Source organism: Lepidochelys kempii, chromosome 6 (genome assembly GCF_965140285.1).
Source record: "Lepidochelys kempii isolate rLepKem1 chromosome 6, rLepKem1.hap1, whole genome shotgun sequence".
In the NCBI taxonomy this organism is placed as follows: Eukaryota; Metazoa; Chordata; order Testudines; family Cheloniidae; genus Lepidochelys; species Lepidochelys kempii.
This window is the reverse complement of record NC_136385.1, coordinates 64450419-64477147: the sequence shown is the minus strand read 5'-3', so window position 1 is coordinate 64477147 and position 26729 is coordinate 64450419. Positions and strand designations below refer to the sequence as shown.

General features: G+C 44.3%; 2 protein-coding genes across 6 annotated transcripts in view; both read right to left on the bottom strand.

Moving 5' to 3' along the window:
* Positions 1-26729, bottom strand: part of TMEM229B (transmembrane protein 229B) — a 68723-nt gene that overhangs the window by 3105 nt on the left and 38889 nt on the right. Inside the window, exons 1-3 of one of the 3 annotated variants that reach the window (XR_013635958.1) lie at positions 25850-26062; positions 23842-23949; positions 11271-11541 (exon numbers count right to left, since the gene is read on the bottom strand). Coding sequence is in view for 2 of the 3 variants with exons in the window: in XM_073348433.2 (XP_073204534.1) it covers positions 4025-4555; positions 25850-25938 (620 nt within the window). In the remaining variant the exon portion in view is untranslated. Of the gene's footprint in view, positions 1-336; positions 4556-11270; positions 11542-23841; positions 23950-25849; positions 26063-26729 lie in introns of those variants that run through there. The other 2 variants (XM_073348433.2, XM_073348435.2) reach the window with 2 other exon arrangements.
* The window catches only part of RAD51B (RAD51 paralog B), a 713264-nt gene that overhangs the window by 647829 nt on the left and 38706 nt on the right, over positions 1-26729 (bottom strand). The window contains exon 1 of one of the 3 annotated variants that reach the window (XM_078853309.1): positions 25850-25897. The exons of the other annotated variants lie outside the window; for them this stretch is intronic. The gene's annotated coding sequence lies outside the window, so the exon portion shown is untranslated. Of the gene's footprint in view, positions 1-25849; positions 25898-26729 lie in introns of those variants that run through there. 3 annotated transcript variants of the gene reach the window in all.

Below are 26729 nucleotides of genomic sequence, written 5' to 3'. Positions count from 1 at the left end.
TGTTTAAACTCATCTGAAAGTCTCATCTTACTAGTGACTTGTGTACTATATTCATAATGCAGAAAGGGCAGAAGTTCAAATTAAATATGAGATCCCTTTTCCCTCAGTGCAGGTTTTGGTAAATTGGTTACTGACGACCAGTGCTGCTGCACCCAGCAGGTCTCAGGTTACCTGTTTGCTAATTCCAAACCTGTTCAAGCTTTCAGTCTTTCTTCGCCTACTTTTATTTTTAAACAACTATTTGTAGTTCAAGCAAAGCCTTGACAGGATTATCTCTATGCAAGGAGGATTTCAATTACAAAACAGACTTAGACCAGAAGCAGTGGGAAGACTTACCAGAACCTGGTACATTGGTATCCCTGCATCTAGATCATAATGCTGAAATTAAACAGTTTAGCTAACTTGGCTTTAATATCAGCCGTTCTGCACTGGCAAGTTCTTGGAAGCAGGAACGATCACGTGCACAAGGCACCAGTGTCTATATTTTGTGACGTGCTTGGGGATTCTTTGGGATGAAAGGTGCTTTGAAAGATAAGATAGAGGTGCCCAGAGTGAAGCCCAAGGGCTAAATGTGGCCCATCGTATCCAAAAATGCAGCTCTGGGCCACCCTCTCCCAATAGCTGCAGAGTGAGGACAAAGCTGATAAATCACAAGTTTTTATTGCTGGTGAACTCAAACAGGCAATTTTAATCTATTGAAGAAGATACATGTACAAGCAAATATTAGGCCTTTGTGGGGGGGGGGGGGGGGAGGGTGTTGGTAAATGTCTCTGCAAATTAGGTATAGCTCCCAGGTTCCTGAGGAGCTGCTAATGTGGGCCTCGCTGTCATGCAGTTTGGGCGCCCTTGTTGTAAAATGTTATCAGTAGTATTCACTTGTATTAAAGGGGAGATTAAATCTCTGACTGCAGCCGCATTGCTCTTCAGAAAGAGAAATGAGACCTGCATGGTGTAGCAGCAGATACATAGCCAGCTTTTCAGAAGTGCTCAGCACCTAGCAGGTGCCATTGAAAACAGGAACTGTAGAGCACTCAGCACTTTTGGAAATGTGGCCAATGGTGTCTTTGTTGGAAGGTGCAAGGGTACCCAGTAATAGCAGGAGAGTGATCCAGTGGATGCTACACAGTGATTTAATAATGTACTGGGTCCAATTCAGTTCCTGCTGTGCAAACTGCAAGTAAAGTGCACTTCTGTGGGTAAATTAGAGCCCCATGAGGATGCACGAGCTGAGCGGTATTTGTCAGTCATTGGTGAAAAATAAGCTTGAATAGGTGCCACAGTGGTAACTTGGGGGCAACTGGGTCTGATTTGCATGATATAACCACATGTAAAAGGCCACTCAGGGACCGTTCCTTAAGTGAACCACTGATTGTTATGTGGCTGTGCAAGAACAGTTGCACTTGGGGAGTTTCTAAAGCCAAAGAACACATGATTGAGGTGCTGGTCACCACCGTGGATAGCTGCCCCCACCACGGAGTCATAACTGTGCGGTCACTGGTTGTGCTGCCAATTCACTAAGCCACTTAAACCTTCTTAATGTTTCTGTAACGGCACAGTTCCAGGTCAACCTGCTCCAAAGTGAGGGCGTGGCCTGACGCAGACATTGCATGCTGCATGGAAGGCAGTGCTACACCAGAGTTCAACTGGGCAGCGAGAAGGGTCCTTGGATTTAGACACTGACGTTAGTCACCCTCACACATTCTCTTCATGAATGCAACGGTCACAATGGATAGGCATGTCTCAGTTCCTGTCTGCACCTCCTCTCCCTCACCCCACCCCCTAATATCTGACTCTACTGCCTATGAATTGCCCCCGTATGCTATTTGTATACCCAAAGTGATTATTTTGCCGAGATCTAAATATTTGAAACCATCATTTACCTGGCTGATAAAGTGAACCTATTATTTCTTTGATTTCATGGTAGTGGCATCAGAGCATGGAAAACACGTTTCTGTTTTCTGTTTTTTGTTTGTTGGTTTAATTTAATGAACTACAAAAAGGGAATACTAATACCTCTCTCTATGTTCTGGGTATTTCCGGAGGCATTGCATACCACAGGACAGAGCTGATTAACTCCTTGTTTCCACTGCTTTCACATGTCCGTTGCCGGCAAAGGATGTCATGTGAAATGGGGCATAGGGAGGAATAAAACAATTGCACTCTGTGCAGTACAGAAAAAATTAACACTGTGTGTGTTGATTCTTGTTCAGAAGCAGCAGCATTACCAACAAACAATTCCATTGATAGCAACAGAGTTTCTTTTCCCTCTGGAATGGAATTCCACAGACCAATGGGCAGATTTATGAGCTGAGTACTGGCTAAAGAGAACAGTCATGGACCAACATGGTAATAATTCAGCCATTCCCAACACAACAGAAAAGCTAGATTCCACAATCACACACACATTCACATCTTGAACCAAATTCATTGCTGGTACAATGCCACTGACTTCAGTGGAATGACACCTGGAATTAATCAGGCCTCATATACCTATTTACAGCACACCCTCCTCATAAAGCTCTGAGTGAGAGAAGACTAACATGTGGTACAGTGCATCCTTGTTGCTTATGCCAGCAGCCAAGAAGAGTCCTCAGGACAATTAATCTGTGGCTGCCAGAGCTATGCATCTTTCATGCCACCACCTCCCCCACAGCCTCAGGATTGTTCCCAAGTGGCTAAATTTGAAACTCTCTCTAGCTGAGATAGCTCTAAAATAGAGCAACAGTACCTTGCAGCCCTTCCATCTCCCTGCTGCCCCTCTGCTGCCCCTCTCGCAACCCAACCCCATCCTCAACTGGAGGAAATCGAGGAATAGTCCTACTGTGCTCCTTAGAAACTTTCTTTTTTAGCATACTCCCTGTTATTGGGCACTCAGGCACATCCTGTGCTGCCCCAAATCAGCTTTATGGAGAGGGTTTGCTGTACTTAGTTTAAAATAGCATCTGGGAAGGAAAAATAAAGTCAGTACTCGGAGGAGAACACTGGACCAAGCTGAGACAAGATCAACTGGTGCAGGAGGAAATAGACACAGGCGATAGAGTCTGTTCCAGAGGACTCCGACTGATTCCTGGTTGCTGCCTTAGTCAAATGAGGACTCTGACATCAGGCAGTGCAAGGGGCTGCAGTCAGAATTAAGTCATCAGCATCCTTAGTGACAGAGAAATCCCTGGGAAGGAAGGCAGAAGACCCCAGGTGGCATCTCCATTGGGTTTGCCTGGTTGGAAATGGAGCTGGAGCCTGGAGCAGCCCTTGTGATGAGTTCCACTGTGAGGGGAAGACTTCAGCTTTTTCTCTCTTTGGCCACTTTGCCGTGATTCGGATTGCACAGAGTATGGTGGAATTCACCCGGCAGAAAAGGCCTTTTATTTATAAAAAGGAGTGGGGAAAACTCTCGAGTGAGTATCAGGACTGAGAATTCAAAAAGTACAAGTTTCATATAAATCCAGCAAGATGTCCAGCACCATAACATACCATGGTGCAATAAAGAACCTCAGGGGAAGGTCAGGGAAACCAAAAGAGGGGGCGCTGTCTACCTCCCCAGTAGAGCACCACTGTTGGGTCGTTCTCAACAGCAGATGGATTTTCCTTGATCCTGCAGCATCTCAGGTCCCATGGGAGGTATTGGTTGCAAGCAAGCACCTGAATATTGCCTAATGGAGTAAGCCAAATCACTAATTTAGCCGGAGTGTCTATGCCCATCCACTAGTTTGTTTTTTGTATACATTTCAACTGTAGCATTTTCTCTCATTTCTCCACATACAGTAAAATGCAGCTTACAGGCCTTTTTTTCCCATAATAAGTTAAAAGTCAGAAACTACCTAACCAAGAAGTAGCTGACACTGCTTCTTGTGGCCAAAAATGTAAAATCCATAGAAAATCTATTGGTTCCATTTTTATTCTGCTATATCCCATGCATGACCCCATCATAAAGGGGATTGTGTATCATACAGGATGTATCAGTCTTTGAGACCAGTCTGGGATGTGGGCGGGCTCTCTCACTTTAAGTGTGGCGTTGGGTTATTGTTCAATTGGTTTTGACATGGCCATTGGCCAAGGCGATTGTGGTGCTGGGGTCCCCTGGCTCAGCATTTTCATCAAATCGCAAGCGCAAGGTGTTCCTGATAACCAGCTGCTCCATGATGAATGCAGCACAGAACCATGGGATGGCATACTCTAGGGTGATCAGGCCCATGAAGTCAAAATCAAACTGTGAATAGTCCCAAGGGCAGGCATTAAACTGGCGCAGGATGAAGCCAGTGGTGAACTCCCAAAGGTATGTCCAGAGGGTGTAAATGAGGCATCGCACTAAAATGTTACACTTGTCTTTCAGATACAGGTACATCTTCTCCACGATGAGGATGGAGGTGCCATAGATGAAGAGCGCCCAGACACTGGTGACACCTGGGAACTTCCAGTTAAAGTTGACCACAAACTCCCAGGCAGCCGTAAACATCACCTCACAGAAATAGCCATGAATGGCATAGAGGTACCACCGTGAGAAGGCAGTCAGGGGTTCCGCAGCAGCCATCATTCCACACAATCCCCAGCCGGAACTCTGAAAGGAATAAAGACAGGCTGAAATCAATAAGGACATCACTGGGTCTCATCTCATTGGGAGGAATACGAGTAAATTAACAACATCGACAAGAGGGAAGTCAAGAAATGAGACATATCCCTTTTGAGGACAGGATTAACCAGAGATGCAAAACCAGAGCTGGTGAAAGCTGACAGATTGGTGACTAAGAGGCTGGCAATCAGGCAGCAGCACCGCAGGTTTCCTGGACACTGCCCTACCAGGAGGACTTGGATCGAGCTGGTGCTCAGTGGTAATGAGGGAGATGAAGGGTAGCGTGACTACAAATCAGCTTACTGGAAATAAGTATTACTATGAAAAATACAGGAGGAAAAAGTCCTTTAGTTCTGAAAGAAGTAGCACTGACCCCTCTTCCCCCTTGCTGAATCCCAGGCAATGTGGGACAGATGAGGAAAGTAAGGTATTGAAATAATCTTAGACCCTTATGGTGCCCTCCATGGTTCATGCCCCCAGAAATCTCAGTTTAGCAAACAGGGATTTGAGGGTGCTCTGTAAACTGGCTAGTGAGAGGAACAAAGAGGAGTGTTCTCAGCTGTTACACCTGTCCCGTTCAACTGAACCGTTGCTGTACATTAAGGAACTGGCAGACATAAGATATCTGGGATTCAGGGAAGCATTTGATATAATACAGAATTGCCTGATTTACAGTCAAAAGGCACAAGAGATCTACTGAAATACATTCAGATTTGGCTTCTGGACAGGAAGCATAAAGGGTGAGAATAAAAAGGAAAGTTGAGAGTAGAGATATAGTTAGTCATGCTGAGTGGGGGTTTGGAACAAGGACTCTGTGTCTGTATACTGGAGTGTAAGTTACAGGAATAGACATGAGGGTGGAGAAAAAGGTTTCAAAAGGGAATAACTTCTTCATCACCCTGAACAAGTTCAACACCCCTCCCCCCAACAATTACTATTACATCCTTCAAATATCTGTGGAGATTTATCATGTCTTAATCACTACTTAGCCAAGCTATACACATTGTCCTAAGTTCATCCTGGTGTAACTCCATTGACTTGAGTAGAGTTATACCAGAAATGAATCTTACCAGTTCAGTTTTTAAAAGTCTAATCCTTACAAATCAGTTTCTCCAGTCCCTTGTTCAGATGCTGCTTTCTAACTTCCTTCCTCAGGCGCCCTCTGAACTGGACAGCTTTATGGTACAAGATGCCCAGAACTGACTGCAGAATATAAGCTGTGGTCTTACCAATGCCATAGAGAGAGAGAGCGTAAAACCGCCCTGCTCTGTAACATGATGCCTCTCTCTATACAGTATGAAATTGCACAGGAGGTGAGTGAGAGAAGGAAGACTTCCAAAGGAGAAAAGGCAGCCAAATAATGGACAGAGGGAAGAGATTTACCTAAAAATGGCATAAAGGGAAGGAAAATTATTGTGGGGAGAGGAGGTTATTCTGCTATTTGTTTCTGAGAAAGGAGAAGGATCGGGGTAGTACTGAACATATGGAAGACAGATGAGTGCCCATGGCCCACTCACTCTTATATGAGAGCCATTAAGATGACCAACCAGCGCCCACTGTCATGATGTTTTTTGTGAAGTGCGCACCTGTCCCACTAGGCAATGAACTGAGACTCACTGTCACAGGGTGACTGGCCCTTTTATGAGGTAATGGGTCCAGCCTCACCTATGACTCATTCAACCCTCCTCCTCAGGTGGGAAAAATTAGTGTAGCGACATAACAGGTAGGTCATGTGCTTAAAACTCAGTCCAGACCTAGAGAAAAGAGAGAGGCTCCCAGAAAGCTAAAAGGAGCAGAAAAGACAGACAGCTCAGAAAGGAGACAGCCTGTCTGCTAAGCAGAGCCCCAGGAGGGCTGTGAGGCCCCGGAACCAAAGGAGAGAAGAGGTGCTTTGTGAAGTAGAGCTGGAAACTGGCTCTAATCACAGTATAGGCCCCCAGCAGGAAGGCCGTGGGACTCCTCAGTCATGGAGAAAAACCCCTGCTTTAATCACAGCACAAGCCAAAGAAGGATGGCTGTAGGACTCCTGATTTACAGGGAACAAGGTTTGGAACTGGGTGAACAAAGTGCCAATAAGACTTAATAAATTATACCAACTAGGGGGATCTTACTTTAAGTATTCTGGCATGGGAACAAATTATTCCAAGAAGCCAGAGGGAGCTGCGGGCAGGATACCTGCAAAGGCACACCGTGCCTCCCACTAACTCATTTTACATAAGGCCACTGACCAGCCTTCAGGTGCTACAGACTTTGGGTCAATATCAAACTGGTTGACCTACAAGTGAAGGACTACAAAGTCATTCGAAAATTCTCTGAGCCATTCAGACCCCAACCTAAGAATGATTTAATCAGCCAAGAAACTCTGAGGATCAGAGGGCAATAGGGTTGTAGCCTGAGACATGTGTAGGTGTAACATCCATGAGAGCTTCAATGCAGTGCATGTCACTAATGTTCCTGAGGGTGATCAGGGGAACTGCCAGCAGTTATTCAATGTGCTGTTACTTGGTTCCTTTTCAGCACAGCTGAGACACCTGGGCCAATAAGTTTTCATATCATTCCTCCATTTTCACATGATTTGAAGAGCAAACTGATATATATATATAGATATATATACACCCACTAGTTAGAGGTAGGAGTCGGAGATGGAGTGTGGGGAGGCCAGGACAGTGTCTGAGGGACGACAGGAGCTATGAGAAGGATTAGAGGAACTACTCCTATCCAGGGAAGACAAGCCACAGGGAGCTACCACTGTCTGGAGAGGAGAAGAGTCGGGGAGTCCTCACCACCTAGTAGAAGGGAGGACACAGTCCAGGGCTGAGGTTTTTCTAAAGTCATTTCCACAAGCCTTTCTAACTTTCCCCCCACTCTGTAGGAGCTGTGTTTGCATTCTGTTGGTTGAGAACTCCCACACCCCCAGTGATGTCTGCATACTCAGGTCTTTCTTTCCAGTAAGTTCCAAAATGTCTTTTCAAAATGTTCTGGGGCCTTACGAAATAAAACTCAGAAAGAGAAGCATTGAAAGATGCAGTAAGCACCTTCTCTCAAAGTCACAAATGCTTCTGTTCAAGTCCAGTTGCCTTATGCCTGCCCACTGGTGATCAAACACTTGGGGAGATGTGTCCACCTAGCAGTGCCCCCTTCTGGTGGCCAGCTTTGCTGTGCAGGTGCATCTGGTTTGTAACTGCTGTCCAGACTAAAACTTCACCCCTTCCAGTGCACAGCCAGCATTCCCAGAGCTGTGTTGTGGTGCTCTCAGAGGAAAGTCATTCTTTACTGATAATATACACTCCATACTTATTAGATAATTATCCATCCAGGTGACTAACCCAAGGCCAAGTCAACATTCTCTCTTCTCTTCTCTCTCATTTTTCCAAATAGGCATCTAGTCCACACAATGGGAGACTGAGGCCAGAAATTGAACACAGGCCTCCTGCAGGCCATACTTTGCACTGGCAACTAGTTCACCAGACAGACCATAACTGGTCTTTTTTGAGCCTTGTGACAATCACGAATGAAAACTCAACTGCCCACAATTATCAGCTGTGCTGGGAATGAATCAGGTAACCATGCACTTATCAACTGACAGCAGTGTCAGCCACACCTATGTACATAACTCCCAGCGAATTCTGTGGAGACATTATCCCTATGCATATGCCTCAAGTGACAACCCCATCAATTCCTAACCAGAGTTGTTTGAAAGTCAGAATGCCCCTTTCTGTGAGAAATTCCAACATTTTTGGAGAGAGTCACTGTTTCAAAATGAAAAGTAGCAACTTTGAAATTTCCTGCAGAAGGGTAATTCTGAAAAAAACATTTTGAAATAACCTGAACATTTCATTTAGAAAATTTCTAATCAAAATCTTCTTAGAAGCCAAAGCTCTGAAGCTCTCGGCTCAGCCCTGGCTCCCAGACGCCTTGCTGTGCAGCCATCGGGCCTGGATGCCCAAGAGTCTCAACTCCAGGGCAGTCCACCACTGAGGCTACTAAGGATGGCAAAAATCCATGCTGGTTTTGAAACCTGCCTATGTTCTGAGGAAGATCTGAAACAATTCACATGTTCCCAGGGAACATTTCAACAGCAGTAAATCAGCATTTTCCCATGGGACAATAGCCCATTGAAAAATTTTCGACAAGCTCTACAGCTGACCCCTGAGATTCCTTGCTGATTAAAACATTCCAAAACAAGGCCTGCATTTCTCTTTTCCTGGATTTTGGTAATGCCCAATGTCCCCAAATGAAATCAGGCCCCCTCCTGCTAGGCACTGTGCAAATGTATAGGAAGACACAGCGCTTACCTTGAAGTACTTACATTCTATTCTATACAAGATGCGACATGTGAGTAACAAACAGAAGGGAAATGTGAGGGGGAGATGTAAGAAACAATAAAATCACATAATTACACAGATTAGCAATTGCACAACACAGTGGTTCTAAATCATCTAAGTGTTTATAAAAACCAGCTAATCCCCAAGCACTACACCCCTAGCCCTGCTGATTTCTTGTAAATATCACAGCAGAAGTGGCTCTGGAGGAGGGACAGGAAGGAGGAGAGATTAGTGGCCTTATAGATTCATTCAAAGACAGCATTTTATGCACAAGGGGCATCCTGAAAGAAAGCATGGAGCCATTTGTGCAAGAAGCAGACTAAATGATCACAGTGATTCTTTCTGGCCCTAGAATCTATGAAATGGAAGCTAGATGTGATAAGAGATGAGAACAAAGGAGCAGATTTGTGAACAGTCTTAAAGGCAAAGAGAAGCTTGAAGGTGATGACAGGATTCCTAATGAAATGACAGCAGTAGTGATCAAAAAGCTTTTAAGAGTTGATAGCTGTTCTGTGACTGGTGGGTAATGAGTTGGGGTATATCAGTGCAATTCCCAGCAAGACAGGTGTCCACTTCCCCAAAGCCAGCCCCACAGATGGCACATTGCTGATTGTTTACAGCTGAAAGTAAATGGGGCACAGACTGCACTCCTCTCCAACCCCTGGCGGTCATCCTTTCAGGTCCCCCTGGCAGTGGGCAGCATAGGCAAAGCTTGTTCTGCTACTGCTCATGCTGCACTGAAAAAAAAAACAAAAAAAACCCAACCCTTTATTTATTTAGGAAGTTCTCACATGTTTAGAAATCTTTGTTGTAATGATTGTTTCTGATATTTATATGGCAGTGAGCTTTTGTTTAAAGAGATATTATACAGGACTACAGTCATCATCAGAGCTTCCTATTTAACAGGGTGTTGCCAAATTACAGAGTTAGCATCATTAAAACCCCAAAGTTGTTTCTAGTGATTCTATGAAATGGAGTGAACTCTCTGATTACACATAGACATACTAGGTCTGTTGAATATCAAATATTAACATTTAAAAAACTGGACAGGTGTAGTTTTGTTTTTGAAAGTGAACGCACTTTGAGTATTGAATAAAAGGTAACCAAATATCTACGTATCTATTTGTCCTCTGTCCATTTTGCTGGGTATGTAATTGGTGTGTTCATTTTTCCATAACCACAACCCCACCCCCTTTTTATTTAAGCCATTCCTCTATAGTTGAGCTATTTTTCCTGTGAAAGGCTACCAATAGCTGAGCATTTGCTAGAAGATGAGAGATTAATTCTTTTTCCTCTTTGTGTCTGACCATTTCCAATAAGAAGCCCAAGGTGCATTGCCAGCGGATCATTTGGTAATAAACATCTAACAATTTGTGGTATTTTGTTACAGACTGCAACCCAATACTCTTTAAAGACTGGACATATCCACCATATAAGCATTAAAATCTTCTTTTTCACCACAATTTCTTCACCATTTATCCCCATTCAATCCCTCTCTCTATTTTAACCTGACTAGTGCAAGGTGCCATTGACAGTATCTTAAAGACATTTTCTTTTATTGTGCTACCTACTGATGTTGCTGGTCCTCTTCCAGATGAAACCCCATTCCTCTGGAGTAATTTGTCTAGCCACATCCTGTTCCCAGGATGTCACATATGGACACTTTTTTGTTAGGAAAGCTGCCTGCAAAGATTGATATAAATTAGTTCTAGAGACAAGGTGGGTGAGTTAATATATTTTATTGGACCAACTTCAGTTGGTGAGAGAGACAAGCTTTCAAGGTTACACAGAGCTCTTCCCGAGGTCTGGGAAATGTACATCTACAGGGCAATTAAAAACCCATGGCGGGTCCATGCCAGCTGACTCGTGCTCACAGTGCTTGGGCTAAGGGGCTGTTTAACTGGAGTGTAGACATTCCGGCTTGGGCTGCATCCTGAGCTCCGGCACCCTGCCACCTCACAGGGTCCTAGAGCCCGGGCTCCAGCCCATGCATGTACACAGCAATTAAATACCCACTTCGTGTGATCCAGAGTCAGCTAGCACAGGCCAGTCCTGGGTTTTTAATTGCAGTGTAGATATACACAGAGTGTCACAGCTAAATACAAGGTGGAACAGTCTGTTTAGCATAAGAAGTTGGGATGGGGGTTGTTAGTGGGCTATGGATTGTTATAATAAGAATTAATTATAATTTTTTTGTTTCCTAATTGACCAGATGCCACCACTGCTATTAAAGTTAGCTCTCAGTATGAGATGTTTTCTAGAAAGTTGAGTGGAAAAACGGAGGACTTCAATTATTCAAGGCTGTGAAACTGGCACCTTTCTCCAGCACTAGATTCACTTTACATTTCAGATGTTTAAAGTGAAAAAGGTACCTTCAAACTTAGCATGAAAATGCAGCAATGGCCGAAGTGTTAAGTGCCTTTTTTTGTTTCATGCAGTGTTAAAGCCCTGTTGGTCCCAGGATATAAGAGAGACAAGGCAGGTGAAGTAATATCTTTTATTAAACCAACTTCTTTTGGCGAGAGAAAAGCTTTCAAGCTACACAGAGCTCTTCTTTAGGTTCTTTTGCTTCAGTTTTCACCAAAAAGGTTAGCAGTCATCGGACAACTAACACAAGAAACATCAGTGTAAATGGTGTAGGATCTCGGGCTAAAATAGAGAAAGAAAAAGTTAATAATTACTTAGGATACGTCTACCCTTAAAATGTTACAGCAGCTCAGCTGCACCCCTGCAACTAGGCCACTGTAGCACTTCAGCATAGACCAAGCTGGACGAGTTCGATGTCAAGTTGGCAGGGCCTGACAAAATACATCCTAGAATACTTAAGGAACTGGCTGAAGAGCTCTCCGAGCCATTAGTGATTATCTTTGAGAACTCATGGAGGATGGGAGAGATCTCAGAGGACTGGAAAAGGGCAGATAGGTACTCTATCTATAAAAAGGGGAATAAGGACAGCCGAGGGAATTATAGACCAGACAGCTTAATTTTGCTACCCAGAAAGATAATGGGGCAAATAATCTAACAATCAATTTGTAAACGGCTAGAAGATAATAAAGTAATAAGTAATAGTCAACATGGATTTGTTCTTGTCAAATCAACCTAACCTCCTTTGACAGGATAATAAGCCTTACAAGCCATGTGGTCCCGGGGTGGGGAGGAACCAGTAGCTGTGATATATATCAACTTTAGTAAGGTTTTTGATACTGTCTCACCTGACCTCATAAGAAAACCAGGGAAATATAACCTAGACCAGTGGCTCTCAAACTTTTTTTTACTGGTGACCCCTTTCACATAGCAAGCCTCTGAGTGCAACCCCCCTTATAAATTAAAAACACTTTTTAATATATTTAACACCATTATAAATGCTGGAGGCAAAGTGGAATTTGGGGTGGAGGTTGACAGCTTGCAACCCCCCATGTAATAACCTCGCAACCCCCTGAGGTGTCCCAACCCCCAGTTTGAGAACCCCTGGCCTAGACAAACCTACAATAAGGTGGGTGCACAGCTGGTTGAAAAACCATATTCAGATAGTAGTTATCAATGATTCACTGTCCTGGGTCTGGTTCTATTCAATAGCTTCATAAATGACTGCATTACGGTATATTAGGTACACCTATACATTTTGCAGATGACACCAAGTTGAGAAGGTTTGCAAGGGCTTTGGAAGACAGGATTAGAATTCAAAATGATCTTGATCAACTGGAGAAATGGTCTAAAATAAATAGGATGAAATTCAATACGGCCAAATGCAAAGTACTCCACTTAGGGCAGGTCTGCACTTAAAACGCTACCTTGGCGCAGCTCCAACTGTAACACTTTAGTGAAGATGCTACTGTGCCGACGGGAGCTTCTTGTGTCAACGTAGTTAATCCACATCTATGAGAGGCAGTAGCTATGTTGACAGGAGAACCTCTACCATCAGCATAGCACGGTCTACACCAGGGGTTAGGTTGGTATAACTGCGTTGTTCAGGGGCGGGGGGAGGGAGTTTCCACACCCTTAAGCGATGTAGTTATACCGATGGATGTTTATATAGTGTAGACCTGGCCTTAGGAAGGAACGATCAATTGCACAAATACAAAATGGGAAATGACTGCCTCGGAAGGAGCACTGCAGAAAAGGACCTGGGCATTACAGTGGATCATAAACTAAATATGAGACTGTAACACTGTTGCAAAAACAGTTAATATCATTCTGGGATGTATTAGCAGGGGTGTTGTAAGCAAGACAGGAGAAGTAATTCTTCCGCTCTACGCAGCACTGATAAGACCACAGCAGGAGTACTGTGCACCACACTTTGGGAAAGATGTGGACAAATTGGAGAAAGTTCAGAGAAGAGCAACAAAAATGATTAAAGGTCTAGAAAACATGATCTATGAGAAAAGATTGAAAAATTGGGTAGTCTGGAAAAGAGAAGACTGAGGGGGACATAATTGTCTTCAAGTATGAAAAAGGTTGTTATAAAGAGGGTGATGAATTGTTCTCCTTAACCACTAATGACAGGACAAGAAGTAATGGGCTTAAATTGCCTCAAGGGAGATTCAGGTTAGACATTGAGAAAATCTTCCTAACTGTCTGGGTAGTTAAGCAGTAGGACAAGTTACCTAGGGAGGTTGTGCAATCTCCATTATTGGAGGTTTTTAAGAACAAGTTTGACAAACACCTGTCATTGATGGTCTCGATAATACTTAGTCTTGCCTCATTGCAGGGGACTGGACTAGATGACCCATGGAGGACCCTTCCAGGCCTACATTTCTATGTTTTGTCTGAACAGGGCTAACCTAGCGCAGCATTTGCTACCATTTTCCTTTTAGGAGCTACCTTCCCAATCTGCTGATAGAATTAGAGAGAGAAAAGGTCTAAGTATTGAAATTACACATCATCCTCCCCCACTGTGTACCTGGGAACAGACCGTACCGAACTCCCTTTCTTGCCTGGCAAGGCCTCTGTGGTTAATCATAGAATTTGTTGACAGGACAGAAGCCAAGAACCTCTATCTGCAGTTGACAAGGGCACTTTCAAAGCAAAATGCCTGACAGTCTACATTTAAAGGGCTGTGTTACCGTACAGAAACCTGGTTTTAGGATCAGAGCTAGATTTTCTGGCTCAGGACTGCAAGATGGCACTGAGATGGAGGCTTCAAATGTCAGTTTGCCAATTTCAGAGTAACAGCCGTGTTAGTCCGTATTCGCAAAAAGAAAAGGAGTACTTGTGGCACCTTAGAGACTAACCAATTTATTTGAGCATAAGCTTTCGTGAGCTACAGCTCACTTCATCGGATGCATACTGTGGAAAGTGTAGAAGATCTTTTTATATACACACAAAGCATGAAAAAATACCTCCTCCCACCCCACTCTCCTGCTAGTAATAGCTTATCTAAAGTGATCACTCTCCTTACAATGTGTATGATAATCAAGGTGGGCCATTTCCAGCACAAATCCAGGGTTTAACAAGAATGTCTGGGGGGGGGGGAAGAGGGCGGGGGAGGAAAAAACAAGGGGAAATAGGTTACCTTGCATAATGACTTAGCCACTCCCAGTCTCTATTCAAGCCTAAGTTAACTGTATCCAATTTGCAAATGAATTCCAATTCAACAGTTTCTCGCTGGAGTCTGGATTTGAAGTTTTTTTGTTGTAATATAGCAACTTTCATGTCTGTAATCGCGTGACCAGAGAGATTGAAGTGTTCTCCGACTGGTTTATGAATGTTATAATTCTTGACATCTGATTCGTGTCCATTTATTCTTTTACGTAGAGACTGTCCAGTTTGACCAATGTACATGGCAGAGGGGCATTGCTGGCACATTATGGCATATATCACATTGGTAGATGTGCAGGTGAATGAGCCTCTGATAGTGTGGCTGATGTTATTAGGCCCTGTGATGGTGTCCCCTGAATAGATATGTGGGCACAGTTGGCAACAGGCTTTGTTGCAAGGATAGGTTCCTGGGTTAGTGGTACTGTTGTGTGGTATGTGGTTGCTGGTGAGTATTTGCTTCAGGTTGGGGGGCTGTCTGTAGGCAAGGACTGGCCTGTCTCCCAAGATTTGTGAGAGTGTTGGGTCATCCTTCAGGATAGGTTGTAGATCCTTAATAATGCGTTGGAGGGGTTTTAGTTGGGGGCTGAAGGTGACGGCTAGTGGCGTTCTGTTATTTTCTTTGTTAGGCCTGTCCTGTAGTAGGTGACTTCTGGGAACTCTTCTGGCTCTATCAATCTGTTTCTTCACTTCCGCAGGTGGGTATTGTAGTTGTAAGAATGCTTGATAGAGATCTTGTAGGTGTTTGTATCTGTCTGAGGGGTTGGAGCAAATGCGGTTGTATCGCAGAGCTTGGCTGTAGACGATGGATCGTGTGGTGTGGTCAGCATGAAAGCTGGAGGCATGTAGGTAGGAATAGCGGTCAGTAGGTTTCCGGTATAGGGTGATGTTTATGTGACCATCGTTTATTAGCACTGTAGTGTCCAGGAAGTGGATCTCTTGTGTGGACTGGACCAGGCTGAGGTTGATGGTGGGATGGAAATTGTTGAAATGATGGTGGAATTCCTCAGGGGGAATTCCCAGGGGGAAGATAGCATCTTTCTGCCTCACATACGACTAGAGAAATGCTTCCGGAAGTTAAAAGTAGGAGCGAGCTAATTCTTCCCTTTTCCTCCCATCGTAAGAAATACACTGGGAAAAAGAAAAGGTTATCTTGCCCCCTCCCAACCAATATTTGCACCACACAAGCCAATACCCCGATGCAGTCTAACAACCTGAGATGTGGTCCTTTACACAGAGCAAGCTATATGCAGAGATCATGCAGTCATAGTCACTTTCCCTTTTGAAGCCCACTCTGCATGTGTGCATATCTGAGAGCGAGCACAACTATGATGCTGACATTCTGTTCTGATGCTGGACACTATCCATTGCCCAAGCTGCATCCAGGCTAGCAGTAGAGAAGTGATCAGAAAGTGTGGTGATGTGGGACCCACAGAGCAGGGCAGATTTGCCACACATAAGCACTTTGTGGAACATGCTAATGTGTGTCATGTGCATGTGTGATCAAAAATGGAGAAGATGGTCTGCTTACTTGTCAAAGTTCTCCTACCTAGAAGGTCCACCACAGCAGGAGAGCAAGGCCAAATCAGCTGATCTGTGCCCGGTCTTCCAAAGGTTCTCCTGGATCTTACGTATCCACCCTGCACCCCCACAGGGGCTGGCAAGCTTACCTTGGATGCTTTTCAGGGTAACTTACCTACCTCTGAGTTGCCAATATTTATTTATTTAAGTTTTTCATGGGACATTTCTTCAAATTTATGGGGGACTGGAGGCTGAGAGTTCCCCCAGCTGGGATGTATGTATGTATGTAGGCTCAGGTGAATTTTAACAAGGCTGAAGTTGGTTCCTTATTCAAAGATTTCTTTTTAAATCAATCATCACTAAGTTTAAATTTTTAAGGAAGTTCACCAAAATAAGTGAGAATAAATTTTATAATATATGTTCATGTTTTTAAGAATACACTTTTTAAAGATACAAACAAGACCCCAAACCTACATTGTGTAATTGCCTCTTAATGTCTGCCTCTTTCCCATTCCAGGGCCCACACCTTCCCAATCACTTCTAGTGTCTTGTCCAATACATCCTGTAGCTGGTGGCAGCAGCTGATCTCTGCCAATCTCTCAAATCTCTCCCAGAGAGAATATGAATACAATAAAAAAGAATGACGACCAAAGAAGATTACATGAATCCAATTACCAGCTAAGTCAAAGGAGTTGAGTCCTTGTGGGTTTTAACAGTAATACTCCTCCATTCATGCTGCCCAGAAGGCACGATTCATTGCAAGGGAGCAGTAAGGCAGCCCCAGTCCATTTCGCTAGGTGATTGCCCCCAGAGTAAAGGGAGAACATGAAGGCATCATCATTAATATAGTGATTTTACTGACTTTAACGATGGAGAATGGCAGTAGAAGAATATAAAGCTTGCACTTTCCCATTACCCTCATGCAGGGGCTACGAAATGTAAGGCAGAGAATGAAAACTGCAACTAAGCCTGGCAGATGGCAACACTAACCTGGGAGCCATGAAGACAGAGGCTCTATGTTTACAATAGGATGAGGGATGCTTGCTACTATACAGATAACTCTACTGTCTGGCATATGTACTGTAGGCACACACTCACATCCCATGCACATGTCTGCAGGCACTCAAGTACATATATGAACTCTCACACCTGCACCCTACGTTCATAAATGCACCAGCAGGCATGCACCCACATTGACATGTGCACCAACATGTACTGACAGGCATGAATATAACCACAAATATATGTAATTATTTATGTCTTCACCTCTGAATACTTGCACCCATGTGCTCATCCCTGGTCTATGCACGCTCACATGTAATCCGTCATACACATGCATGGCCCACATACATTCTTAGACCAAGGTTTTGTATCTGTACAGAGCCTAATAGAATGGGGGGTTGATTCTAATCTCCTGATTGCTACTATCATATTAAATAATGCATGTGTGCCTGTCCACGCAATCCAGCAGCTTATGAAGAATTGTTGGGACAGACTGACTCCTTGGCTGAGACTGGCATTTCATTCACAGCCAGCCAGGCTACTCTGGAGACGAATTGCAGGCATAGTATTAGCAGGAAGGTTTTAAATCCTTTGGCCACATGTGCGGGGGTTATCAGGAGAAACTCTGTGCTACTTAAAGCAAAGTGCTGCTGAGTGAGGGGTTGGCTCCTACCAGCACTCCACTCTGGTCCCCAAAGGCTTCTTAATCACTAATGAATGGCCTGGCCAAGTTGGAATATTTTCAAGGGTTCATGACGGTCACTCACTGGCAGTAGGGTGGGGGACAGCCCCCCCACAGGAGTCAGTGGATACTGATCCATGTTATGTCACAAGTGTATTAACCTTTGTATCTCTCACCCGGGTCAGGTGACTGGGGAGAGGAAATAAAGTTCACTCTCTTATCGGCACTCCTGCATACTATTGCATGGTCTCTGTAAGAAGAGTGGGGACACTTAAAGACCATAGCGTGTAGCTCTATGCAAGGAGGATGCCTACGAATTTCAGGACCTTCTAATAGTCCTGCAAGTGCCAGACTCACATGAAAGACCCATAAAAAACTGAAATCCCATCCACCTTGGGATCCTAATGTACACAAAATCGGAATTACAGACCCATAAAAATATAATCCCTGGCTCTCCCTAACAACAGATGTAACTTTACGAAGAAGCATTCGACCCAAAGTCTGTGGTAGTCTCTGCTGTGAACTGGATTTCAAAAGTTATGTATGTCACTGTTTTCATTGCTTTAGATAACTTCTTGTATTTAATAGGTTATGCTGTGGCACCTGTCTATTTCTCAACAAGTAGATTCTGTTTATATCACTGGTTGGCCATTCAAAGCTTGCCTGCTTGGCTACCTCCAGGTGCTCACAGGGGACAGGCCCAGTGTAATTCCCAGGAGAGAAAATTCACAGCACAGCAATGAACAAAGAGTCTAAGGCCTGGCCTACACTGGTGGAGGCGTGGAGGGTACCTGAAGCTACATGCCACAGTGAGAAGCAGGCTGTGTCCACACTGCAGTGTGTAGCTACACGCAGCAGTAAAAGGCTCTGACAGTGAGACACTGCCCTGCTAAAAATAGCAGTGTGGGCAGGGGCACGTAGAGAGCTGCGTAGGGCACATACCCTAAGATTCTGGTGTGTTCGCCTGAGCAGTGCCTCCCCACTTACACTGCTACTTATACTCATGCTGGGGGGCATACAGCGTATATACGCTGCACTCTGCTGTAAATGTAGAAAAAGCCTAAGAAAGATAATGTTAGCTGAGGACCTACTTCTGCTCTCCCTAGGCCAAAGCCTCAGCTGCAGCTGAGCAGCACTCCGCAGAGCTGAAAGGGGGGGTGTACAAAGGCATTTGCCCCCCTCCGATGCTGGGGCTCAGCGGCCTCTGGACTGACCCCTGTCATACAATAAACCAGTATGACTGGCAGCGGAAGGGAGCATTGGAGGAGTACGAAGAAAGCCTAGTAGTCTCCAGCTGCCAGAAAGGTCCCTCAGGGCCAGGGCTGTTCTAATTAATATCAGATGCTATTCTTCCTGCTCGAGCGGTCAGGCGCAGGTGGTTGGGCCCAGGAGCTGCGATAGTGGCTTAACAGCACCCAGGGATCCCCTGACATCAGGGGAATCCTCCAGTAGCTTTCCAAGCCAGCTTTAGGGCTGTTTTGTGTCATTGGAGCCGAGCATTCAGACCTCCTAATTGGAGAAGTGGGTGCTCAGTACTTCTGAAAAATCAAGCCCCTAGTCTGTTAAGAAGGGCACCCAAATATTGGTGCAATCAGAATCAGTAGCAACTTCTGAAAGTTTGAGCCTAAATATTGTATTAGTGGATGGCAGCAAGCGTAGCAATCAGCTGAGTACTACGTGCATCACGGCTCATTGGTTTGTTTTTGCAAAATGATGCGTGAATCCTGGAGCTGACAGCATCCAGCCACCTAGGAAGCACTGCAGTCCCCATCACCTTCTGCACTGTCACTGCAGCTAGCAGACCTCAAGGGAGGACACCATCAAGTTCAGGGCACTGTCACCTATCTTGTGTGATTTCCTAAAGCCATTTGGAAATCCACAAAGTTCTTTTTAAATGTGGGAAATTTGTTCAGAAAAGATACAAATCTTCTTTCCAAAAAGAAAATCAGTTCCACCAGCCCACCCTTCATGAGCAACCCTACAATAACTGATCAACGTGAGCAAGCCAGCGCTCAGGAGCAACCCTACAATAATAAATCAACATGTTCAGCCCAGCTCTTCTGAGCAAACTGTGATAATCAAAACCAGTATCAGTGTGCAATGGAGGAAAGCCACATTTGGCAATGAAAACACATACCAGCTTTAGGAAGGGTGCTCTAGAGGAAATAGGGTCTTATGGCTAAGGCACAAAATTAGGAGCATCTAAATTGCTACCTCTGCTAGTGTGACCTCATGCAAGTCACTTAAATTGTCTCTGCCTGTTTCCTGACGAATGGGGATAACACAACTTCCCTCCCTCTCAGGAGTCCTGTGAGGCTTACTTCATTGACATTTCAAAAAGAAAAGGAGTACTTGTGGCACCTTAGAGACTAACAAATTTATTTGAGCATAAGCTTGCGTCACGCAAGCTTATGCTCAAATAAATTTGTTAGTCTCTAAGGTGCCACAAGTCCTTCTTTTCTTTTTGAGAATACAGACTAACACGGCTGCTACTCTGAAACCTTTCATTGACATTTGTACAATGCCTGGAGATTCTCAGACAGAAAGTGCTATAGAAAAGGGTAAAATAGGTAGGATGTTAAGCTTCTGGGGAGCTAGAAGCAGAGAGTAAAAGATTGATTTTAGAAATGTTGAACTGACAAACTCTATTAGCTTGTCTCAGGCAAATTAGGCTTCTACAGTTGTACCTGTTATTTAGTGGAGAACAAAATGACAGCTTCCAAACCGCTTTCCAAGTAAAGGTACAACTGAGGGAAACAAATTTTCTTCTCTCCAGAACTTTCTCTCTTATAAACCTTTCTGAACATCCAAGGCAAAGACATTATAAAAAAAATTTTTTTTTTAAATCCTTTCCACTGTGAAATATATTTATCTTATTCCAGAGCTCTCTCATACAGTATAATTACCCTTCAAGGGTAGCTCCTCCACCCTCCCCCACGCCCCAAAAAGCACATCTTCCTTCTATCACATGAAGGTTGAGATGCCACGGAATCAGTTCCTCCGAATACCAGCGCAGGAACCTTTGTATTCGCTGCCATTTACCAATCTGGTAAATTCCTGAAATTCCTCATAATAATCCTCGAAGTATTGTGTGTTTCTTTCTGACCAGACAGTCCCTTGAGAGTCTCCAGTAACATAGTTCTGCCATGTTCTTAGGTCCTAGTTCACAGGTTCTAGGTGATACAAATATCATATAGTTCCTGGATGGGGATGAGGAGAGGATACACTTCAAAAACCTATTGACTATTCATTAAAATACGTCCTTTCCTTGCTACTGCAATTTGTCCCCAAAGACCTTAAAATTCCTTCTTCCTTTTCTGATTGGGAGCTACTTGGCCAATTCCAGTAAAGGTTCCTTCTCCCTAATAAAAACAACAAAAACAAAACAAAACATCACAACCACTGAGCACAGGACCTCTACTTTAAAACAAACAAATGTGCAACATAAAAACTGACTCTGAAGTTTTGCCATTGGTGGGCATGACTGTTAGGATACATTTCTGAAAAGAGCCACTGTGTTTACAACTGGGAAACGTAGGTCCCCTAAGCAGTTTCTGTGGGAATAAACCACTCTCCTGCTGGCTTCCAGCAATTAGCTTACCACAAGGATTAGTTCACTGCCTCCGTGGTTTTCAAAGTGTATCATTAGCAGTGGAAACATATTGTACAGTCAGAGGAATTAGTGGGGAGTTTTATTCTCTATTATCCAGGCACTCTTCAATGCAGACACTTGAAAATAGAGAACAATGAGCAACCCGCGAATCCCCAGTTATTATGGCTTAGATACAGCTGGCCCCACCACACAGTCAATGCTCATTTGTCCAAAGGATAAGGAGGGCAAGGAACTTTAGACCTTCTTGCAGGGAACTTGAGATCCAGGAGAGTAGTCCCACACAGTGAGTTGGATTCTCCACTGCCTTGTGCTGTCATTTGCAAAGACGGCATAAAATGCTACCAAATCAGAGTAGTTGCATTTTACCCAACATCACATTCACTGTGCCGTGATGCAAGCAAGTACACAAGGACCAGGACAGTGGAGAACAGGGACAGAAGGGGCAGGTAAAATCAGAAAAGACATTGTATAAATGACAGGACAGATTCCCCAGTAAAGGACAGCTGCTTGGCTCTACATTGTCAGTGAAAAGTGGCTCTAAAGCTGGCTTAACTAGCCAGGGGAAGATCCTCCCAGTGCAAGGGGGATACTCTAGTGCAGGGGTAGGCAAGGCAACCTATGGCACATGTGCCAAAGGCAGCACGCGAGCTGATTTTCAGTGGCACTCACACTGCCCGAGTCCTGGCCACCGGTCCGGGGGGGCTCTGCATTTTAATTTAAATTTTAAATGAAGCTTCTTAAACATTTTAAAAACCTTATTTGCTTTACATACAACAATAGTTTAGTTATATATTAAAGACTTCTAGAAAGAGACCTTCTAAAAAGGTTAAAATGTATTACTGGCAAGTGAAACCTTAAATTAGAGTGAATAAATGAAGACTCGGCACACCACTTCTGAAAGGTTGCCGACCCCTGCTCTAGTGGCATAGAGCCACTGCAGGGGCTCTCCCACCACCCTTCCTCCCTGCTGCCAGCGTAGCAGGAGAAAGATGGCCTGCCCGGGATGCCCCTGCACTTGACCTCTATTGATCTTTAGCTGCATTTTTATCCACTGGGGCCACTGCAGCCTGGTGTAACTTAGGGCACCTTCCATGCTACTCCAAGTGCAAAGGGACTGGCCCCTGCATGAAGAAGAGCACAAGGTGAGATTTAAGCCACCTTTGCACAGATGCTGCCATCCCTACTTGCACCCTCTGCACTTTGGCTTGGGCCAACAGTCTGGCTCTAGACTGAATCCCATGTTGATTCTCTTTGTGATTTCTAGAGCCAGCATGCTCTGCCTATGCATCTAAAGATCATTTTCTAGCTTCTGGTGCCATGAACTCCTCCTAGTATTGCAGAATCCAGGTGTGCCTTTCTGCCTTTCATATTCTTTCCAGAAATAAAGATTCTAAAATTGAAGCTTAGCTGGCAATTCATCTTTGATGGGAACGTCCAGCCTTGTGTGACACTATCCTGCAGTTTCCTGGGGCATCGAAAGTCCTGAAATAACTTCAGGGCTGATGCAACTTCACCAATCATGACAAAATATCTGCAATACATTCTCCTTGAAGTACTGACAACAACTGTGCCTCAGAGGGCAAAAGTTTCCAAGGCTGCTAGTTCTAATCCGACTCTCAGCCTTTTGCAGGGTGGGCTAGCACGGGTGTCACTGAATGGAAGCCTTCTTTTCCCGAGGGGCAGGGAACGCTGTCATGCTGAACTCTCACTCCCTTCCCACTAGCTAGCACTCCAAATAGGAGCCAATACCCATGCTCCGATGGAGGAGACTAGCGCAGTCCTGATGAAGGCAGGGATGCAGTGGGAAATGGAGACTGGGGTTTGAGCCCTGTTACATAGGACTGATCCTTGCTAGAAGGTGGGGAGACTTTCCTTACTGCTGCTTTAGATTCCTCCAACCTGCTAACTACAGGCCCAGAATTCTATTAGCTTCTCAATGACCACAGAGAAGAAGGCACAGAAGGAAATGAGAGGCTGAGTGTGGGGAGCTGAAGCCCCCTCCATTTTGGGAAGGCTGCAGAACAAAACAGATGAGTGATCTGAGGCAGTGGATTAATGGAGGTGGGATGGAGAAGTGCAGTGATTGTGTAATGGAGGAGCAAGAAGGAACACACTGGAGGGAGTGAGACAGAAGGTGTGTTTCATAGGTTATAAAGTGGAAAGGACCATTGTGATCATCTAATCTGACCTCCTGCATAACACAGGCCATAGAACTTCCCTGAATTAGTTCCTGTTTGAACTAGAGCATGCCTTTTAGAAAAACAACCAGCCATGATTTAAAAATTATCTGTGCCACTACAAACCGTAGTAAGCTGTTCCAGTGGGTAACTACCCTCACTGTTAAAAATGTAACCTCTACTATTGTAGAGGTCTTCCTGGGGTGGGCTATCTGGGAGACAAGCTAGTGAATCCTCCCCCACCCTTGCTATACTTAGGTAGTCAGTCACCTTTGGAGATCCCTTCTGTGAGAAGGAGCTAGTGAAGATGCATTGCTCTTCTGTGGCTATTACAGGGCCCAGGTAAATATGGGAATACCAGAATATTTCAACTTGTTTCATGACTCCACTCTCTTCTTATCAGGATCCTTCAAACAAACCTGCCTGAGAACCTTAACTGGTCTGGAAAGCAAAGGCCATTTTCCTCTCATTCCTGGGCTGCTGATGGATCACCGAGAGCAAGCTGCGCTCAAGTATCAACCAGGCATCTATTGAAAGGAAGAGAGCAGGAGAGATACAAAGCTGCTGCATGTCCAAACAGGTGAACACAGAGAGTAAAGAAATATTTTTAAAGTGATACATTTGAGCAATTTAGTCCCTTAAATTAGAATACAGCTGTGTTTAGAAGCCTGTTTAGGACTACCTTAATCTGAGTATTTTGTTCAATTGCACAGCTAACATGGGAAGTATAATTCCAAACTGGACCACTGGGCAACTACCCATTGAGGCTCCTCCTTGGCAGACCAGCACCACTCTGCTCTGTAGGCTGCAGGAAGAAAACACAGGAAGTGAGGCAGAGGCTGGTGGGAAGATGACTGGGTATCTCACTGTGACCGGAGAACATTTTCCCTTGATTGGATAAACTATTGGACAGCCAGAAAAGTCCAATTTAAAAGGTGTTCAGGCAAGTCACGGTTGAGAAGAGTACTGTACAGACAATAGACCTGCTCAGGGAGGTTAAGGAGACAGTAATTTCTCCTGGTACAAGCCACTGTTTCAGCTTTATTGAAAGGAAGTTTGTTACAGCTTCTCAGGTAAGTGTTTCTGTGCTGGACTATTGCAACCCTTCCTTCTGTCCACAGCGCAACAGCTGCTGTGTGCAGATAAAAGATAAAATGGCTGAGGTAGGATTGTATCATTCACGCAGTCCCTTCTACCCTACAAAATTGACTATGCTAGGAAATTGTTCTTAAATATCAATTTTAAAATGGTTTCCAGTAATCTGGCATTGCTACCTGAATAGATGTGGCATAATTTGATTCAAACAGCTTTTGGAAACCACTCTCAAGACTAGCTAGTTTTAAAAAGTGATTTTCTAGCTCAGACTTCTGTAGCGTAACTGGGATCTTAAATCTTAGCACCATCACCCAGCAGAGGCTCACAAAAACACAGCTATTGCCATTGTTTCCTAAAATGGATGGATAGAATACAAACATTATAGATCAACCAAAAAGAAAACCTTTTCAAAATAAAAGTGTGCTAAAACCTAACAAACACAGGAATGAACAATATTCCCTTGTGTCTTCTATCCTTTCCGCTTGTGTCTAGTGCCAGATACTCCAGAGCAAAGCATAAAGCTCCTTATTATTACTACAGCATTTATACTGCAGTACATCTGGACATCTCAACCAGTTTGGGAGCCCCATTGTGCTAAACACTGTGCAGGCATAAAGTGACTGTCCCTGTCCCAGAGAGCTTTCTGTACTAATAGCGTTTCTTAGTCAGTGTTGGATTCCTTTTAGAAAAGGGGAATTTGAAAATTAGAATCCTGTTTGCTTTCTGAGTGAGGCTGTTGAGAGAGTGTCTTGTCTTGTCAGCCCCTCTCCCTATCCCAAAGCACATTTGACTCCCTCTCTCTGGTTTTCTTGTATACGTTTCAGTCCCAATGACTGACACCCCCATATTTCTATAATCAAACCATCGCCACAGTTAACACTATTTGGCTCTCACTGTTATCCTCAGCAGAGAAGCCAGTCTCCATAGTTGACTGGAGTTCTGAGTTCCCTCTCCTGCCCCTAAAGGCAGGTCTCTCCAGGGCAGCCTTGCGACAGACTGCTATAGGGAAAACAGACTCAGTCATTGCTGGTGCTTTGCTTTCTTTTGTATAAACGGAGCACATGAATCTTCCGGACTGTCAAACCAACACCATTTACAAACACTGAACTAACTTTACAAAAACATTAACAATAGTCACCCAGGGGCCCTCTGGACACATGGACATAAGGGGCAAAAGAGAAGAAGTCCAAGGTCTACCAGAGAACTACACTGTTTGCTCAATTACTTTAATCTGATCATCTTGGTATCAGGCTATGTCACGTCTCAGGGAGAGTATCAAACTGAACATCTTCTCATTCAGAAAACCCACCAGCACACTGAGACATAATGTACCTTGCTCACTTCTCTTGAGAGGCTAAGTTTCCAGGCACCCCACAGCATCTTGGAGGCTAAATCCCACTGCAAAGGCTGCTCCCAGTTGGCTGGAAGGTAGAAAGAAAGAACCCCGTTCTGTCAGTGCTCGTACTACATAGCAGCTCATTCTGCACAGTAACTCCCAAGAGGAAGTGGTGTGAAGGCCACTTCCTGCCTGCAGCTGAAGTCATTTTTATTTAATTGGCCACTCAGGAAATTTACCACCCTCCCAAAAAAATTAGTTTTGTTAAGAGAAGGAAAAAAAGCATTGAGCAACTTTAACTCCTATTAGTTTCAGCGGACGCCCTCTGAGAGAGGCTGGGGGTCTCCTCCTCACCTGGCACTCAGCTCTTCCCAGAATCAGACCCTAACTGCCTGAGAAGGCAGCAGCTATGGCTGTGCCACACTCTGCACTGGAAGGAAGGGACGCACCACAGTGCTGAGCTTGCAGCACCGAGAAGCTCTTGAATCATATAAGGACACCTGGCCCTTTAACTGAACTACCAGATCAGCTGACCTGTTGAACTGTAACATAAATCTTAGCCAGGTGGCATATAATTAACAGCTGTTATACAGAGAAAGAATAGTCTCAGCCAGCTATGGCACAGGTATCTTGTATTGTTAATTACTGCACTGTTCTGTAGTAGGAGTCTCAGAGATAGGTGTATTTCCTGCCCTTGATCTTGCCATCCATATGCCTACAGCAGTTATAGTGAGCTTAACTGCTGGTTTCAGTCTTCAGCCCCTGAGTTTTACTTAGCAATGGACATAATTAATACCTTCAACATCTAAATAACCACTTCGTTCATTATTTTAAAAAAGATACATTTAGTTGGTAGCTAAACACTAAGGACCCGTG